General features: G+C 35.5%; 2 protein-coding genes across 2 annotated transcripts; both read right to left on the minus strand.

The window, feature by feature from the left end:
• Nucleotides 1-365: 365 nt before the first annotated feature.
• LOC135117828 (glutamate receptor 1-like) lies at nucleotides 366-4,705 on the minus strand. The gene is made up of 10 exons (XM_064038116.1): nucleotides 4,573-4,705; nucleotides 4,335-4,494; nucleotides 3,868-4,060; nucleotides 3,312-3,481; nucleotides 2,728-2,957; nucleotides 2,261-2,357; nucleotides 1,801-1,979; nucleotides 1,508-1,612; nucleotides 992-1,158; nucleotides 366-567 (listed from the first exon to the last, which is right to left on the minus strand). Exons 1-10 carry the CDS (start codon nucleotides 4,690-4,692, stop codon nucleotides 366-368), a joined length of 1,623 nt encoding a protein of 540 aa, XP_063894186.1. The 5' UTR covers nucleotides 4,693-4,705.
• A 716-nt stretch (nucleotides 4,706-5,421) lies between these two features.
• LOC110382844 (phospholipid phosphatase 3) lies at nucleotides 5,422-17,222 on the minus strand. Its single transcript, XM_049844984.2, has 6 exons — nucleotides 16,790-17,222; nucleotides 12,678-12,832; nucleotides 11,238-11,431; nucleotides 8,104-8,218; nucleotides 7,412-7,582; nucleotides 5,422-6,901 (listed from the first exon to the last, which is right to left on the minus strand). Exons 1-6 carry the CDS (start codon nucleotides 16,836-16,838, stop codon nucleotides 6,791-6,793), a joined length of 795 nt encoding a protein of 264 aa, XP_049700941.2. The 5' UTR covers nucleotides 16,839-17,222; the 3' UTR covers nucleotides 5,422-6,790.
• Between the last annotated feature and the right edge of the window lie 3,202 nt (nucleotides 17,223-20,424).

The raw sequence follows: 20,424 nt of genomic DNA on the forward strand, positions 1-20,424 counted from the left end.
AGTGAATAAAGCAGTAATATAATATTTATGGTGATGGTAGATCATCCGTTGCCTCCACTTTGTACTTTTTTCGATGCTCGCTCCTGTAAAAAAAAATATGTGGTAATTTTGTCGCTAATGTTTTTTACTCAGACAAGTCATATAAAGATACAATACGCACATAATTCAGAAAAGTATTCGATTAAACTCAGTTTTTAAATATAACTTCACAGTTCGAAGTTTCTAATCTACAGCCCCTTTCTCCCCCCGAAAAAAAAATACGCGAAAATAATCCCTATTCCTAAGCCCAAATAATTCCAAATTCAACTCAATGTGCACTTGAAGCACTTTTGTGAAGTGGGGTGCACTTGAAGTCGTTTGGACACTCACAGTTTAAACACAAGGATCTCGGCAGCAGCGATGGTGACGGACAGACAGACGCCGTACAGCATGAGGATCAGCACAGGCTTCATGTCCATCAGCCCCACGCTGCTGAACGAGGACATCTTGCTGGTGCAGTGGGGCTTGGGTACTTGGAGACGCTTGGATAGGGCCGACTGGATGCCGGACTCGCGGATCTGTTTAAAGCTGCGAAATGGCGTTGGTTAGTTAAACTGGGTTTTAAGAAATTGGTTGAAAAAGACTGAATTGTTGTCAGCACAAATAGAAGTCAAGAAACTAAGTACTGAGATAGCCTTATAATGTGACGATTAATCTCCATACGTAGGTAAAAATTTTCATTTAAATTGCTACAGCACTCCTTGAAAGTAACAAACATACCTATGTATGAATAATCCTCGTAATTTTTTTTGGCGTCATCAGCGGGTGAGGGTGTTTTGCGAAAACTGTTCCAACTTTGCACATTGTATAGTGTGCAAAAAGCATTTAACCAATAAATAAATAAACTTTTGTACCTAAATACCATAAAGGAAGTGAATATGAACTCAAAAACTACATCCTTAGATTAAATCTGAATTTACCAAAAGTCACAGACCAGTTAAACTTTACTCACACGACCCTCAAAAGCTCTAAGTAAGGTGACTCCTTCCTCACGGGTACGAAGGTATCGTAGCTGTTGAGGAAGTCCACCTCCATGAGATCACACTTCTCAGTCTCCAGGAACGTCTGCTCGATCCTCATGTATACTGGCTCCACGATAGAGTGGAACGCGAACAGACCCTGGTGTGATGAGAGGGGATTAGGTAGGCATGGTGTTAGAACACAACGTTCTCACTATAGTTTCAGTTTTCAACTTGTGATGATAGATCGCGAATTCAAGTTAGGGCAGCAGTGAAAGATTGAAATTGATGTAATTGACATCTTTGGCAATCGTTACAGATAGTTAGAAGCCAGAAAGTTTGACGACCACTCTTACCCGAGGGTAACTGGAGGGCTTGGAAAGTTGGTTCGTCGAGAAGGTTAGAGAGGCAGTCACTCCATATAAAGCACTGGTATACTAAAAGCTTCTTGAAGCCGACCCCGACATATTTTGAAAAGGTTACACAGATGAGGTTAGTAACAACTTTACCTGTCTAATTCTCTCGACTCCTTCATTGAGATCGTAGAAATGTTTCTTTCCTTTCTCCGGGTCGATTCGCTTGTAAACGATTTCACGCACCGGGTCTTTGTGGAGCTGAAATATTGATTAATTTTCACAAAATCTTAAAATGCTATTTTTAATAGTATGAAAAATAAATAGGTAAGTACCAAAGTATTTGGTATTTGCGTATTAGAAAGCTGTGTACTACTTTTGATGTATTTGTGTTATATAAAATTATTTCTTCGATAACATGCCGACCCATCCATTATGAGATTACTTACTTTGAAAACAAAATGATTGTAATCCACATCGTTGGCAGCGAGGGTGATCTTAGCGTTGGCGAGCTGCGGCAGGCTGCGGATGGAGTCGGAGGGCGCCTGCAGCAGCACCACGATGTTGGCGGAGTACGCCGCGTACAGCGCCATCAGCGCCGTGAACAGCACAAACACCATCATACGACCTGTGCACACAGTGACGTCACAGCACACACATATACACACACTAGTCACAGCGGCGTACAGCGCCATCAGCGCCGTGAACAGCACAAACACCATCATACGACCTAAACATATGTTATAGCAGACACACTCCCACAGTTACACTATCATTGTACTTATTACGACGTTCAGCAACAGATGAAAACGCAGAACCATTGCCATCAATTCCTATGCAATTCAAACTGTGAGTTGAAAACAACAAAAGCTTTATTTCAAGCACTTACCCTCACACCGCAGAACCAACCTGATAGTCTTCTTGGTTCCATCACACAACCCTGCTGGCCTATTGCACTGAACGTTAGTAACATCGCGTCACCAATGCTGTCTAGTTGTGTTGGACCCTGTAAAGACCAGAGTAGTTCTAAGCAACGGCTAGCTAGACAGAAATCGAAGGCTTAAATAAGGTCCAATGCTGTAGTGCTAGATATAATACAGCATGATTTACCATATTATTTATAACAAGAGAAGTAATTTCTGCGGGCCCCGCACCCTTGCCTTGGAAGCCCCTACGCAACCGAACTGTATTTTTTTTGCTTGTCATTCACGATAGGCTAAATAAAAGGGTAATTTTTTTTTAAGACTTCATATCTATTCTTGCGGGCCCTGAGCTTGCTTGATCCGACACTGTCTATGACCGTCATCTAAATATTCTAGCAGCTGTAAATGTCACAACTTCATCAAAAACACAAACACTCCAAAATAATCCCTTACCTTGCCCTCTTTAGCTTCCCATTTTGCAGCCAAATAAACAGTCGCCGTACTCAACACAGCACACACAGACATGGCGATCCAAACGTTCTTAGAGAAAGGCATGGAGAATATATTCGCGACATACGGCAGAGGTGGCTGGCGGAATACGAAGCGAACTCTGAAGGGAGCTAGACGATCGGTGTAGGCAACCACGTCCAAACGTTCTATGTCTGATACCACGCAGTTTGTTCCTACAAGTGAAATGATTACATAGGTGAATAATGAGTTCTAGAAAATGTGTGGAACACCTTACTTTTAATAAACAAATCGTACTTCGTGCGAAAACTTTCGATCGTAAGGGCATTACACTAGTGGCAACTACGTACAAAAGATACCGCCTGAAACTGCGTGATAGATTTTTGGACCGCAAAATATGTATATTACACGCTTAGCCACGTAAGACATAATCCTCTAGTGTTAAAACACGAGTTAGAGTTGATAACAGTAGCTCTTATTTCAAGGACAAGTTGACAGACTTATACATATAGTATATTATATTATAATGATACCTCAGTAGGTACGCTAAGCTCTAAGAAATAGCTTACCCAACTCAGCTCTTCCAGAATGGATATCATCTATCATGCCAGACCACTTGCCGTTGACCTTGTACCCCCATCGGTAGCTGAACACATACCCTGGAGTGGCGTTCAGCATTTGGAAGGCTAGCTTCACGTTCATCCAGCAAATCTTTGATATCGAGTCGTATTGAGGCTCCCTGGTGGAGATTACCATTTAATGACCTAGGATTCTAGGGTTTAACGACAAAATCTTATATTGCCTACTTAAAGCAAAGAATATTTGATTTACTTCTTGTTTAGGGGGAAAAGGGAGTATACAGCGGAGTACATGAGCAAGTATGTACATATGCAAGTTAAGTGAGTAAGTATATGAGGAAGCTCAAACTGTAATGGGTCGTACAAAAGGAGGAGTTTATTGGAGGACTGCATAAGGGAGTAGCTACAAAGAACAAATAAGTGTAACATAACAAGTAAATTAGGGTTGTAGTAAATTAGGGTTGTCCAAAGTGCTCTCTGCGATGCATCCACCACTGGTCGACGGAAACGCCTAGAAGAAACTTCATCAAATCCAAATTGAACTCACATCCCATCCTCCCTCGGCAGATGATAAACCGTGGTGTTACTATCCTGTATAACGTTGGACATGGTGATGGTATGGCCCATGACGTCACGGCGTCTTCGGAACAGCTCCCGGTGAGGCCTCACGTCGTAGAGGCTGCCGTTGTAGAACCCTCGTAGAGTTGAAATCATGGTGCCGTTGGGAGATGGCTTGTGGACTTCAAAGGTTTATTCGAATTAAGGTGAAGGTAAGGTAAAAAATATGAAAATTAAAAAAATATGACATTACCTTTTTTTTTTGAAAATTGTAGTGAAACATTCATGTCTATCCTAATAATCGTAAACCTGGATTAATATTCTTCTGCGGTACATACGTGGTTGAAATTATGTCTAACTGCATTTCAATTCTTTTTGAGGTTTTAGCGTGAATTAGGTAACCGTCCATGTTAACATAATTTTCAGTAACTTCCAAAAATTTGAAGTATTACTCACGTTCAACTAGTTTCAAAACACCACCATTTCCCGCAGCTAACACCAAGTCGCTATCTGCCAGAACTGGGCTGTTCCATAAAGCAGCAATGTTAGCGTTTTTAGACCATGCGGTGATCACCAGCCAACGGAATGGTGAACGAAATAGGTTTTTAGCTGTTGCCTTTAAAAGAACGAGTGAAAGTGACTGAAATTGTCTATGTTAGAAACAAATAAATTAAAATAACAGAGTAAAAATTACCAATGCAATAATATCTTCAGCTCCTGGACAATCCAGATCAAGCAAGTATAGCAAATCATGGTAATAATATCGTGAATCCACACCCATTGATGTCGATGACCTGCTGCCGATTTTAGACATTTCATTTGCTAAGCTGACCATTACCTCTGAGAAAAAGAACCATTATAATAGGTATAGGTAGGTTCAAAATTGAAAAAAAAATGAAAAAATTAACTCAATTTAAATGCTACTTACTTTTATCCCAGCAAAGATTATTCATAATCAAAATAGTAGGTTTCTCTTCATTTTGAACATAACTTTTTATAAAATGGACCAAAGTATGGTCCCTGGCGAACGCCTTTCTTTCTAACAGTATAAAAACCAAAACAAAAGCTTGTAATATTATTCTCATGCTGAGTATGGTCAATTTATGTCAATTTTCAGCCAAATAATGATACTAGACCGGTCGTAAAATATGTCATATCAGTTTTGTGGGAAAATTAATGATGTCAACATTGTCAAAGGCTGTCCTAAGTTCCGTGCATACTTAGCATTAATTTTAAATGAACTTTTAATGGAAAACTTGCTTGGTTTTGGTAGAAAATCGTTCATAATTATCATAATTGCTAGTTGTGTGACATAATTATATTTTGTGGAGTCACCGAGCTTTGTGTATCTGTAATTATCTACCGTTTACGTAATTAAATACTGATTTTCATTTCGTGTTTGTTCAGCATAATTTATTGTGTTTTCTAAGACATTATTCGGTTAACCAGTGTTTAAATAGTGTTTTGATTGCACGACAAGGTAAGTATGAAAAGTATAACTTTATTGTTTTTAAAGGTTAATATTGCAAAGTAAAAAACAGACTTAAAAATAAACCACTTTTAATACATGCATGATAAAAAATAAATAAAAATACATCTCATACAAAATAAACATTAGTTTCTCTTAGTCAATATACAATGTACTATTTGGTGTAGTTCACAATTGGTACAAGTTATTGCATTTTCACTTATAATATAGTAAAGGCGCTTGCATGATCATGTCACACTATTAAATATTATTCATTATTATGTAATTTACCTTTCGAAGCAGCATTATTATATTTTTTTGTCGTTATTCGATACAGGCTAACTTCTATCGTGAAAACTACTGTTAGCAGTCAAACGGGTCAATCTTTTATTTTATTTATCACATTTTTTATAATGAAATGTTAAATGGTTAACCGTGAGAAAATATTCATTAATCTAACATACCTACATATACTACTGTAGTCTAAGATTATTTGTAGTTTTTGAATATACATAATCGTCTGGTATTATTCAGATAACCATTTTGTCGTGAGCGTGACTCAGAGTCACACAATCCAGTAATGAATATAATTTTAAGTTACTACTTAATACATAATGATGAACTATATAATGATACATATAATAATGTGTAATGTGCACAATGAAGCATTTACGTAACTACTTGCTTTAACCACGTAACACAAATTGCACTCTAAAAACTCACTATACATATACGTCCCCATACATTTAATGTATTTAATACACTAATCTCTAAAAACCAGGTTTTGAAATCACAAAATAATACCGTTTAAGCTTAGAAATAAAAATAAATAAATTGGTCTAAAAATATAAATTAAATTGGACTAATGGAGGCAATGACCAGCATTACACACTGTCAAAAATCAACGTTTTCGGTTTAAAACGACTCATTGATATTCCAAATTCCCTTGATAACTGAAAGTCTGTAGTGGAAAACTCACAATTTTTTTGCCAGACCAAGTTTCAAAGACCCATTCTGATAAAAAAATATTTTTGCGACATAGCCATATCCCTAATTTTGTTAACGTCCCACAAATAAAAACTATTTCATGTAACTATGATATTTTATCACAAAAATACACAGACTGTCAAAACTGGTATCTTTAAGTATGAAGATCACTGAAAGTTTAGGCATACCCTTTCAATATGTACTGGTAATGTTTCAGATGTATTAGTTTAAAAAACCAAGCACCCTAATCAAATTAAAAAAAACTTTCATTTTGAGAATTCAATGATATACATTGCGTAGTCACAACTATCTGGAAAGTTTTTTATAATGCAGCAAATCATACTCATATGCTTAGAAAAAAATACAAAAACTTAACAATTTTTGCGAATTAGGGTGCTTGTTTTTTTCTAAACTAGCGTTATTACTTAATATAGTTTTACTTGTAATAAATAATTGACTACGTCTCTTTGGGGCTTACAAGCGGCGTATCGACAACATCAGATTCCTCTTTGGATGGGCAGTCGACGGCCGCCATCTTGCAGTTGAAGTTATCACACAAGGAATAAATCTGTGAAAAAAGATGAAAATTAGGTTTAGGGATCCATTATACGGTAAGTAAAACGATTAAATTGTTTGACTATGTTAAGTGATCTGATATAATATCTTTATCATAGGTAGTAAAGATTATAAGGGGAGTACATAAGGGAGTTTATAGAGGGAGTACATAATGGAGTTTATAGGGGGATAGGGGGAGTAAATATGGGGTCTATAAGGGGAGTAAGTTAAAAGAGATTATGACCCTTGAGTTTGTTTCGGCGTTTCTTCTCAGGGTCAGTTAGGAAATGCCGACCCCAGCGTTCTTAAAATGACGTGTAAAAGTGATGTAATGTCCAACTTGCAAAATAAACGATTTCATTTCAGTAAATAATGGTTAATAGGCGTAGTAAACAAGGATTTATAGGGGGAGTAAATTAAGAAGTTTATAGGGGGGATATAATATAAGGAAGTTTACAGGGGAAATACATAAGAGAGTATACAGACAGAGAACGAATGAAAGTTGGACAGTTTTTCTACTTACAGTGTAGAGCAGCACGGGTATGGCTATAGTGGCGCCAGCGAGCACGTCCCACCAGTGATGCCTGTGGTCCCACATGCGAGACACGCTACACACGGCTGCAGATAACAGCAGCACCACTTGTAGCAGTAGTATCTTGTTGCTGCGAGTTATTGTACGTCGGTATAGGTAGTACTGGAAGAGAATAGTAATTCTTCAATATTGAATGTGTTTTGTCAGTACATTTTTGACAATTTTGAAGTCATTAGTACTGAACAAGCAAAGCTTCTCGACAAAATCTGTGCGATCAAATGTAAGAGTCTAATATCTAACTTCAGAATACAAAGTTACGTTATTGTCGCGAACTGTAGGTATAATCATCGGCACGAATCTTGAGCGCTGACCTTCACCTGCGCATAAGTAATTTATTGGGTCCCTTTTGTGGTATGAAGTGAGGCGCGGGGGCGGGCTAAAGCGGTGATTGGCCCGCAGTGCATCGCGTCATAGCTGTCACTCGGGATTAGTTCTTTGCTAATAAATCACGTCTGCGCAAGTGAAGGTCAGCGCTCAAGATTCGTGCCGATGATTATATGTACATCTTTTGTGTTTACTTATAGTTATTTCCACAAAACTCAGAAAACAACAAATCGGTAAAGTATTATTGGTATTTTAGAGTAAAAAATCGTCTTTATTATATCAGTTTAGATTATACTTACAGCGAGAAATATCGCCGTATGAACGGCTAGCGACGTGTGTCCGGACGGAAAACTCTTGTCTGATTGGCTGATCCAGTGCGCCTTCGTACATGTGTATTTTGGTACGTATTCTGTCCTGTAAGTGTAATGTAAAGGTTTTAGGTTGCAAAAAATTGTACTGGAGATTTTGGTGATGAAATGATTATTTGTTGGATCTTTCCCCTTATTAATACTCTATGTCATATCCCTATGTACATATTTCATTACGTTTCCCCTATGACCTGTCCCCATTTACGTACTCCCCCTAATTACTCCCTATGTAATATCCTTAATTACTCCCTATGTATTTTCAGTCATATCGGACAGATATGCCCATAGCATTTTTTGAGGGCGCAATCCGAACCGATACCAGCGTATATCCCGAAAAAAATCATTGGCACACAGTTACTACTAATAGGATTCGTAAATTGATATTTGTTTTCAAAAAATTACGTTACATTGCAGACCCAAAAATAATTAGACAAGTCTACTTTGCTCTATGTCAATCGATATTAACATACTGTATTACCACATGGGGTGGAGCGAGTAAAACATTGTTGTTAATTATTGAGAGAGCCCAGAGAGCAATTCTCAAGGTGTCTACTTTCCGGCCCTTCCTTTTTCCCACTAACCTGCTATACAAAAAGTGTGAAGTACTAACCGTCCGTCAGTTATTTATAATGGGTATTGTATTAAAACAGCACTCAGAGCTAACATATAGCACGGAAGTTACTAACAAAAGACGTAAAGATATAGTCTGCCCTCAAAATCACACCAAACATGCTTTCACATCAAAATTTTACCTGTTTCTTGGTCCTCTACTTTACAATAGATTGAACGCGAAAGCAAACATTTATGACTTGAATCAAGTAAACTGTAAAAAAGTACTGAAAGAAACTCTTCAAAAAATGTCCTACGATGATACAGAGAATTTATTGACTGTGCTAAAGTGATTTTGTTTATTTTGTTTTTATACCAGTTTTGACTAATATTATATATTTTTATGTGGTTTATAAAATTGATTTTATTAATATTTAATTTTTATAAAATTTTTGATAATTATTATTTATTTTAATTGACTTGGTAATTAAGAAACTAGATGTTAAGATATGGTAATACTGTAGCAGTAAATAATAGGGGTTAAAGTATGAAATTGCCGATTTGTACTGAAAACCTAAATTGTATTTTTTTTAAATTTTTAACAAACTTATTTAATCAAAATAGTTGCCATTATTATCTATACATTGCGGTCATCTAATAAGAAGGTCATTTATGCCTTTACGATAGAACTCTGAGGATCTAGACTGCACAAACAGTGTGAAAGAATTTTGTTCTGCCTCCTGGGAAGAAACTTCTTGTGACGTAGATAATTGTCCAAATCACAAAAAAAATGGTCGTCCGTTAGAGCAAGGTCTGGCGAATATGGAGGAAGACGAATAGTTTCCAACTGCAGTTCCTGAAGAGTTAAAACGGTTTATTTTGCTGTATGAGGCCTCGCGTTGTCATGGAGCAATAGCGGTGAAGGTCGATTCATGAGTCGTGGCTGTTTTACTGCTAATTTTTTCAACATTATTCGGTGTTCGGCTGGGTATCTGGGTAGTTTGACTAGGATCGGCGTTCACCGTCTCTCTTAATTTCTCGTTAATCACCTGTCAGGCGGTCTTTCTCATGGCTCGTTCTTCAAGTCGAAGTTTCCACCACGAAAGCGTTTAATCCAAAATCGCACGGCGCGTTCTTTAGCAGACACCTCTTCAAATGCAGCATTGATATTGCGGGCTGTTTCTGCCGTTCAATCCCGCGTCGGAACTCATATTCAAAAATTACTCAAATTTTCGCAGTATCCATCTTTCTTGTTTAAGTTGAATAACAAAAACAATTGAACATCGATAATCAAATGTTTCACATTTTTTAAAAGAAGAACATCACAGAAACCACGTGAAAAAAGTTCCATTCGAAAACCTCAAACCATGAAGACTCTATGGCAATTCAAAAACCTACTAGAATAAAACGGCAATTTCATATATAACCCCTAATACAACTTGTCCACGAAACAGATAGTTTACACATTTTAATGAGTTATGCCCGATTCGTCATTTTAGTGATTTGGCATCCATAAAAAACGTGTCCCAGTTGGTCATTCAATAAAATATTTTATTTTGCTTAGTCCCAATTGGTCATCTGTAGTTTATTTTGTAAAAAGTACTGTGAACAAGATAAGCTTTACAATATTGTAATATGTTTTTTTTTTTTTTATTTTGGTTATGTTTTTTCCGAATATGGCAAGACGCTATCAATAAAATCGCGATTTTAACGGCGTCACACACCGCACGGCCAAAACCAAAATACCAGGATCGCATAAATCAGATGAGTAATATACCAATCAACGAGTGTCCATGGAACTGCCCACCGTGTACTAGGACCGCATAACTTACAGGAGTATAGCAGTCAAGAGTGTCAGGATTTTACGTTTTTTTCCTAATTGTAGATAAACATACCAATTTATATCATCATTCATCATTTTTATGTATACAATCTCTTTGCTAGTTATGGGCCCCTGGTACTTTTGTTACCGGCACAAAAAGTATCGAGTCACATTTTCGGGTTTATAACATGCCCATGTTGTTTTCACCTGTGTTTTAATGTAAATTTTATTATATTTATATGAGAGCGATACCTTTACCTACATCGAAGTTTTTCATTTAAAATTTCTTCTAACACTTTTATTTCTGACGTTACTCTGATACGTGAAATTTTATGCGGGTGACGAATCGGAACTCAAAATTTAAATATTTAATTATTTATTTTGCTCGAATGACCAATTGGGATTTGGTGTATGGAAAAAATAGTTGGTGACCAATCGGTACTAATGACAAATTGGGAATAACTCATTTTAATGTACTATAGAATCCTTTTGATTATTTGTTAATTTTAAATTATTTTAGCTCTTCTCGCCTGAAACACAGGATATCCTAGTTCAGGCACGTAAGACTCGGACATAAGCTTATTTTTAAGACTCTATGTAATTCATGCTGTAATGAAATTTAAATAAAAATATTAAATAAAAAAATATTACTACCCAGAAGCAGAAAAACAGACCTAAAAATAACAAAACTCACCCTTGACAAGTGAGAGCTTCCTTAGGGCTGCAAGTATCAAAGAAGTGGGGTCTAGGGGACCCCACGAGGAGCTTCAAAGTCTGCACGGTCCCAAGATTGACGAGCAGTCCAAATAAGTACTCCTTGAACCAGAACATAGCTTGCTTTGACTTCCCTGACTTGTCATTGTGGTATTTCCTTTCTACTAGAAGCATCTGCAAAAATAAAGAATCATATATAATAATAATGGCTTCCAGACCGGGTGGTTACGGTGGCTGTTCTAGATCATAAATATTATAGTGTACAAGCATGAAAATGCAGACACGGGTGTACTCCCTATTCCCCCATTCTCATAGCATAGGTGAGAGATCAGGCGTAGGACCGACTTAATGTGATCATCTATGCACGGGTGTATCAAACACCAACTTCCAGACTCCGGGATGCTTTGTGAATGCTTTATACCAGCAAACGAGACAGTTTAACATAATGACACGAAAACACGACACAAAAATTTACAACTTTTTGTTTAGTTAAGAATACATTCTAAATTACAAATAGGTAAAAAGTTATAAAGTAGGTACACATTAGAATACAACCGTCTGGTTGTATTATAATCTGTCAGTTTAATCTATACATATGTATATGACTAACGCGATAATGTTATCTTATATCACAGCAAAAAGGTCTTAATCACGCTCTGAGAGAACTCAATGTGATAAAAACTATATTTCATCATGCAATTTCTTTCAATACAATACTTTATCTTGATTAGCATTCAAACTTGCTTATTTATTTGATTTATTTATTATTAAAAACAAAGAAAGTACGTAATGCTAGATAATGCTAAGCCTCACAAAACCGGTTTAGTGGTTTGACTTATCTCTTTAAATACATACAAAGAAATAAGCAAAAACTGTACTAGAAATTCTGCATGATGATTGCGTTTACATATATCCAGACCCCGGAAAAGATTGCAACGTACGGGAAAACCGCAAACCGCAGTACAGTAAAGTAGCCAATAGTTCAGGCAATCTGACGAACCAGCCGTTAGGCACTTTTCTATAGATTTATTTCTCTACCTCACGCGTTTTCTGCATGCTGAGAGACCTAAGATTTTGCCAAGATTTTCAACCACGTTCAGAGCACACTTTTTCTCACAATTCAACGAAGCAACCGAGTTCGGGCTCAAACTGGGTTGCAGCTGATGCAGCTGAGAACCAGTGTTTTATATAGCGCTACTGCCTATTTAACCTCCTCAACCCAGTTTCCCAGGCAATCCGATACCCCTTGGTAAGACTGGTTGTCAGATTTTCTGGCTTTTGAATCCCCGTAACGACTGCCATAGATGTTTAAAAGACGGTCGGGACCTACCAACTTAACGTACCTTCCGAAATAAGGAGTAACTCGTCTAGTTCTTAATAATACCACATCAAAAAATTGCAAAATCGCAAAGGTACTTACAACAACTAAAGGCAGTATAACAGTGGTAGCCAACAGCAGCTTCCAACTGATGGTATCTCCCGTGAAAGGATGTGACAGCGCGGGGTCATTGCACTGGAATCCCAGCTGACGTTCCGGGAACACTCGCAATTCTACTAGCAGGAAGACGAAGAAACCTGGAAAGAATTGGAGGTGTTTTAATTTTTGCTAGAAGACCGTAGAAAGAGAAGGTATGGATAGCTGTCAAAAGTTTTAGAGATTACAGTGAATATTTTACATGACCGTTTGGGAAATAATTACCAACTACTAATTAAACGTTTTGATAACGTTTTTTCTCTCCTTTCTTCTTTCTATGGAGTGCTTTATTCTTTATCAGAATTTTTGCAGTTAAAGACAGTATCGACCTTTGAATTTGTGTGAACAGGAAGAGTATATTCAAGTTTTTTATGTAAACACGGTTCCTATTAATTAACATATTTACTATAAACAATACAAAATCGTGACAGCGTGCTCCATAAATGTGTAGTTGTTAGGTATTTTATCGTCATACAACAATAGGTAATGGACGATCAGACTCATATGAAATGAAGATATTTTATTATGATTTGCAAAATTATTACAAACATACCTAGAAAGTACAGAAATAGCGAATATAATATGTAGATTCATTCAATTCCTCGTAATAATTAAGCAGGAACAGGATTTCTATACGCGCCTTTTGGGTAAGAAACAAAAAGGGTTACCTAAATGAAACTGTGCCAATGTGTGTGAAGGCATGTAAGCCAGCCAGCCATGAAGGTGATTTTCAGATCAGAGAGGTCAATAACCTAAACTGAAAAGAGACTAGCCATCTGCATCTGGACGAACGCTTGTGGATTCTTTCTTTTCCACATACAGAAGACTTTGTAAGGGGGGTTTGCTGCTCTCAGATTTTTTTTAGTTTATGATGGAAACCAAGGCGTTGAATGAGAGAGGCGTTTCTCCACTATCCAAAGCATTTCGGGCCCACAATTCAGTCAGGCAGCCCATATCCTTCCTGTTATCATGAGTTATAACATAGCAAATCAAATAATCTACTATTAAACATTTCAGAACTGCACTTGTATGATATATATATATGTACACCATTGTTATTTGGCTACGCTTCGCAAACCTCCATCGGAACGCGTCATTTTAACCGTACATAGTCAAGATCAGAGGTCAAAGACCTGGGTTTTTTATTTGGGGAACTACCTACCTACCTATTATTTGGCAAAGTCAAGGTTACAAGATTAGATTCGGCTAGAAGATTTCTGTTTAGGATGGCGATAGGTGGATAAAATAGGTTTGGGATAAGTGAAGTATCAATTTCGAAGATCGAGCTTAGTGGAGAAACAGACTACTATGTGGATAACAGCAAGAAAGATAGAATTCTGAGCAAGAGCCATAGAGAAAAATATATCGATAAGTTTATCTTTTTATCAACCAAAAAAATGATAGTTCAGTTAATGATTTAACTGAACTTTGTTTTTTGAGATTACATTAGATATTGGAATTCGGCCCCATTAGCTATTGGACTTCGATCCCATTAGAATGATGTAATTCCTTATCATGTTAATAATATCTATCTGTTTGCTAGTTTTAACAGGTGTTATTGAGACAACATCTGATAAGAAGAATAATCTTACTGTTGACTGTATTGTGACAACGCTAATTTAAATAAGCAATAAACCCCTATTTTAAAATGTTTTTTTCCTTTATCGTAACTAAACCTGTTACAAGCGCAAATTAATAGAACAAAAGTTTTCAGTTTTATTGATATTTTAAAGATACAAAATAGATCTATGTACATAGAATTCTATTTGTATTAAGTACCAATTAAGTTAACGTAACTGAATAATAATTAAACACTGTCTAGATATCTCTCATTTCTATTTTCCTTTTGCTGGTATGTTGAAAAGATTTCTTTAAAAATAAGCAATACATTTGCAAATTATTTCTTTCCTATTGTTTTTATTTATCATGTTAGTATGCCAAAATGGTAATACATATTTATAAATATATCATTGTGTGCTGCAGATAATGTATTCTACTTATTGAAAGCACCTATGTACATAATTATACATATGTATTTGTAATCTAGATGTCCTTGCAACCTATTAACTAATGATTTACGTCATAGCAAGATGTAACATATTATGAGACGTACACATGTCATTCATCTATTTCAAAGGCATTACTGATGCGATGGCCTGTGACATCTGTTCATTACTTATGAAATATGTATTAAGATGATATGTATCTACCTAGCTCCCAGTTTGTTAGATCTTGTATAAATTCAAACAATATAATAGAGGCTTAAAAATAAAACAAAGGAAATAAAATTATTATTTAATTTCATATTATTATTTCTAGACTTATTTATTAAAGAAAATGAACTTTGAAATATGATGTATTTTATTTAAGTGTGCCATACAACTTGGGGAACGGTAATTAGTAAGAAATACATAGTTATGTCAGCAAATTCATCAATAAACTTTATTACCGTGAAAATTACTTAGGCGTTGAATTTTCAAAAAATAATAAGTATAAAACAAAATTATCAAACGAAAACCATGCATCAAAAACATGATTTGCTGTGCTAGTGATTCATCTTAATACATTGACATCATTCATAGTCATGATGAGTAAGCAATTATTGAGGTAAGATATTTAAATAATACCTATAACCTACTGTTAAAAATACTTTTCATATTGAGTATTTGTAGGTATATTGCATCATAAAAATGAGATCCAAAAGTGTTGTTACAGAAATTTTAAAATTGTATTTGAAAAGAAGGGTAATTAGAGAGACACAAATTCTATTTTTCCTGTTGTAATTCTTTTGTAAATTTTTGACTTTACTTAATATGTTACCATGAAATAATACTCAATTAACTCATCATCCTCCGAGCCCTTTTCCCAACTATGTTGGGTTCGGCTTCCAGTCTAACCGGATGTAGCTGAGTACCAGTGCTTTACTTTATAATACTCAATTTACTTGAATGCAGTAATACAAGATGCAGTTGAAACTACAGTCAACAGCTCATATTTTTATTTGCATGGTGACAATACTTAATGACTAATGTTTGATCATTTTAATAAATATTTATTAGAATACTATGAATAAAATATACTTGTTCCAGTCAAATAGGTTTGTAAGATTTGTCTATGTTAATTTTAAGTGGTGTTCAAAGTTCAAGTATTTATAACTGGTTTTTCCATAGACAAATGAAAAACATGAAGTGGTAAAACGTAACTTGCTTCATGATGATTATGGTTGTTGCTACCTTTGATTTATTTAGGTCATAGTATTATATTTAGTCAGGCCTTAATAAAAGTACAAAGTATGCCCACTTTGTCATCAGTGTGAACTAGTTTAAGATCAAAAATGTAAAATTGGTGTATCTAATAAAGTATATCTCTATCTATCTATGGATGAAAATTGCAGTCAGAGTGTAGCAAAGGGTTGCAAAATTGTTTTTGTTTTTATATTATGCTTGATTTGGACGATTAGCAATAAAGTTAATCGGCTTTTGGATAAACGTTCTACTGTTATTAACATTATTTGATACATTATGCACTGTGGTGGTTGTAAGAAAGATAAATTGCTTAAGCAGGTGACCACCGCTTTTGATAAGCTATATTATTTCTAAGAAAATAAATATAACTGACAATCAGAGAAAGAAATCCCTTTAAAAAAACATGGTCTGAGAAAGCATTACCTACCTAGTTATTGTCTCAGAATAGATCATTATAAGTAGGTACAGTTACCGGCACGGATGTCGCGCCTGAAGCGATTTACTGCCTTATTGCCTTATGCGTACGGGTGCGCAAAGCGATCCCCACTCTTCCGCCGAGAGCCCGACATCCGTGCCGGTAACTGTATAGATCATTAATAATATATATTTTTTTGCTTGTACCCTAAAAGCTCCAAAACGACTGAACCGATTTGAAAAAGTCTTTCATTGTTGGAAAATTACACTCTTCCTGAGTAACTTAGGCTATATTTTATCCCGGTACGGGCAGTAATTCCGACGGGATGCGGGTGAAACCACGGGAAAACGGCTACAGCAGTTACAAATAAGTTAATAATTATAAATAAAGGTACAAACCTCTATGCCACCGGTTGGTTTTTGACCACAATAACTTAATTTTATCCATTTTCTTCAATTTATAAACACGACGTCTTCAATCAATTTGAACACAGTCTTGTTACCACTTGTTACGTCGGTTTTCACGTGCGGAAAAATCGCATTAATCAGTTCTCATTTTTCAGTGATTGATTAAGTATATTGAGCGTAATTTTATTAGAAGCGCGCTTAGAAAACACTATACTTTCTTCCTATTTGGCACAGGAAAATGAGTCTGTCTTATCTGACTACTGATTGTGACCTCAAAGTTGATGTTTTTGATAAAATAAAGACAGTATTATGCCGATTTTTTTACTGTTAATCGGCAGGAAATAAATTATAAACAGTCCGGGGAATCGTCATTCGTCACTCGGTGCGAACGCGAGAGAACGAAATTAAAAATCTGACATTCACCGTCACCGACACCGCCTTGACATACATAATAACAGTTCGGAAATGTTATATTGTTGTTTCAGAATTTTCATTTAAGTGGCCTTTTCCTACTTTTTATTTAATTTGTGTAAGTGTATTGAGTGAAAGTAAAAAATAATAATAAACTGGAAGGCTTAACCTTCATTTCTATTTTAAGTTTCTGAACGAAGTGTATGCTTGTTTACGAAGGTCGTTTTAAAGGATGTGTTAAAACACTAGTTTTTTAATATTTTTTTAAAATTTAATTCAATTTCGTTGTAAATTAAAAAAAATGAGCTTGAGTAAAAAAAGGAGTGTAGATGAAGAAACCTATATTTGCCGGCCATTTAATGAGCCTACAAAAGGGCTTATTTTTGCACGACAAAGACAGCGGCTACCGCTACCCTTATTTCCTTGGTGGTAGGATGATTCTACTAGTTTTGGACTGTTTAGGACATTGTTTCCTAAGGGTACTTTTTGCTATTGTTTTTTGCCATATACCTATTGCTACAAAAACTTGCTCCTAAAAAAATTTTGGACTTACCTAAATACCTCTAAGCGAGAATAGTACCTACCTAAGTGTAAAAGTAGGATTTCATTATGATTTAATCAGGATTTCATATCTAGGTAATGAAAGGAATTGAGGGTTTTTAATTTAGCGTTTATCCAGAACACTGAACCCGTCTTTCACAACACAAGCAACGCCTACGCCTCAAGTATACTTTGACATTTATATTTCACAAGCCACGAACAACTAAAGTAAGATGTTAAGATATCTTTATTATTGCGTCGGTTACGGAGAAAATCTGATGTCAGGCGCATCGCCCACGATCCAGCGACAATGCTCCATTATGTTGAGGGAGCGTTAATAAAGAACGCTACGATCCAGGAAACGGTATTGTTATGAAGGCTGAATGAGATTATTTTTTTCAGATTATTATCAAAACCTGCGTACAAAACGATGACGAATCAAAACTTTTATAAAACACAGTAGCTACGCGGCCGTTCCCAAGTAAATTACTTGTTAAGTTCGATATTAGCATGCAAGTAAGTACCTGTCAAATTGTCGACTATTTTGTATATTGCATTTTGGCGCCAGCATACCTACCTGTGACGTTATCTTTGCTTTATCTCAACAAAACAAAAATAAAGGCAGAATTAGCTTAGATTTACCTTTTTTTCTTTATAGAAGATCCGTATACCTTTCACCAAACCCATCTAAGTATTTATGGCAATGGACTGTCATATTATTCATTGTTTAACGCTTTGAAAATGGCTGTAACCGTTATTTTTTGTCAATAAAGTTTAATCAAACTGTGAGTTGGCTTACAAAATGGCATCGAATGCTTGTTACCTGTCTCACATATCACAATTTGAGCTTCACAGTGATAATATTGTTTGTTTTTAAGCTTTATTTAGAATTTATGTTAATTTGAAAACCAAATAATTTTAGCTATAACGTTTTTCATTATTTGAATTCATGATGACTTGATTTGATGCATTGGTTACCAAATTTTTCATACCTACTTTGTCTAATGATAGTTTCATCATTCTAGAAAATTTTATTGGTGCCGACTTGTTAATTAAATTATGACCCTAACAAGCTAGTCTGATTTATATCTAATGAACGCACGGGAGTAGGTACTCAAAGCGCCTGCAAAATCCTAAAAGCAATCTGTTTCGTAAGTGCAATAACCAAGCTTCATATTATCTATTTTTATCCTGTCAAACCGAAATATCTAATTATTCAAATTATCAAACAGCCTTTATTGTACAAAAATATTGCTTTGTCTCTGTTGCATCCTTCACAAAATTCAAATCGTCATTATTTTCAGCTAAAAACATCTAAATGTAGATTGCCCTCAATTTGTCCCCGTCTTATCTTAATAGCCTTTACAACTCTTAAAAGTTATCTTTACAAAAAATCCTCAACATGATTGAAATGAATACATTAAAGTTTAATTTTTATCCCAGGACAAAAGAGTATTACTACTCATGGCAATAGACAACACACGATGCGTCAATAAACTTTTTTTTATTTCTTCACCGTGTGTGGCCACGGCAAGTCTTGTAAGTCCAAGGCGGGATGTTGGCTAACCTCATACACTTAATTTATAACTAGCGTAGATAATACGTCCACTCTGGATTAGTATTAATGAAGGTTCGTTTACAGAATGATAAGGTTTTTATAATTCTTTCGCAATGAGATTAAGTTCATCTCAGTTTCGAAAACGATTATCGAAACGGGCCAATATGGCTGCATTTTATTGAAAAAAGTTTTAGAATTAAGTGGTATGGTAGCCAATTAATGTGGCGTGCAGTAAAGTGTTGAATTTATTCGCTTCAACTGTGGGCGGACATGTTCTAAACGATATCATTGCAAGACACCTGATGCTACTGGTTTTGAGTTTGACGCCTTCGCAGAGACAGAAGCTCTGATTAGATTTCAATATTGCTGTCATAAAATACTGGTACCTAATTGAATTCAGATGAAGAATTTTTATGTTTTTTTCTGCCAGATAAGAGAAAATGCCGTCTTGCAATCATCTTGCAATCAACTCATAATAAAACCTACTTAACCATTAACCACTTACGTTGTTTGTTTTTTAAGTAAACTAAGTTTTAATTTCGGATAAGTTTTATACATGGCAAAATATGGCAGTTTTCATTTAAAAATAACAAACAATTTATTAAAATAAAATCGATATTCGATGAGCATAGACAAGTATCTGAAGTTTTTTTTTCCGGTGCTGGCTGGAATTCAGAAATTAAGATTTTTTCCATTTTCTTTTTCCCAACTTCTAGTTTTTTTCAGCAGGTAGGTAATGTTACTGAAGTAGTATTGCATTATTTACATTACTAGCTTTCGCTTAAAATATAAACACCGGAATTCAAACAAGGATATTACCACAATGTTTAGACGTCAATTTGTAAAAGCTACCAATTATTGTTATAACATTTAACATTGACCGCAGAACTTCGACATAACAAACATTATTCAATTAGAAACGAAAGTTATTTACGTTTGTTTATAGTTTAATTGTTCTTAACAAAGATTAACCGGTTTCAGTTAAAATCATAGCTATATGTTTTAAAAACATAGTGTGTTTGTACTTCCGTATGTTTGTTTGCGCATGTGATTATGTGCGTGTATGTTGCGGTTGTTTTATGAAGTTGGACTTTTAGGAAAATGTCTGCGAAATGTT

Source organism: Helicoverpa armigera, chromosome 15 (assembly GCF_030705265.1).
Source record: "Helicoverpa armigera isolate CAAS_96S chromosome 15, ASM3070526v1, whole genome shotgun sequence".
NCBI lineage: Eukaryota > Metazoa > Arthropoda > Insecta > Lepidoptera > Noctuidae > Helicoverpa > Helicoverpa armigera.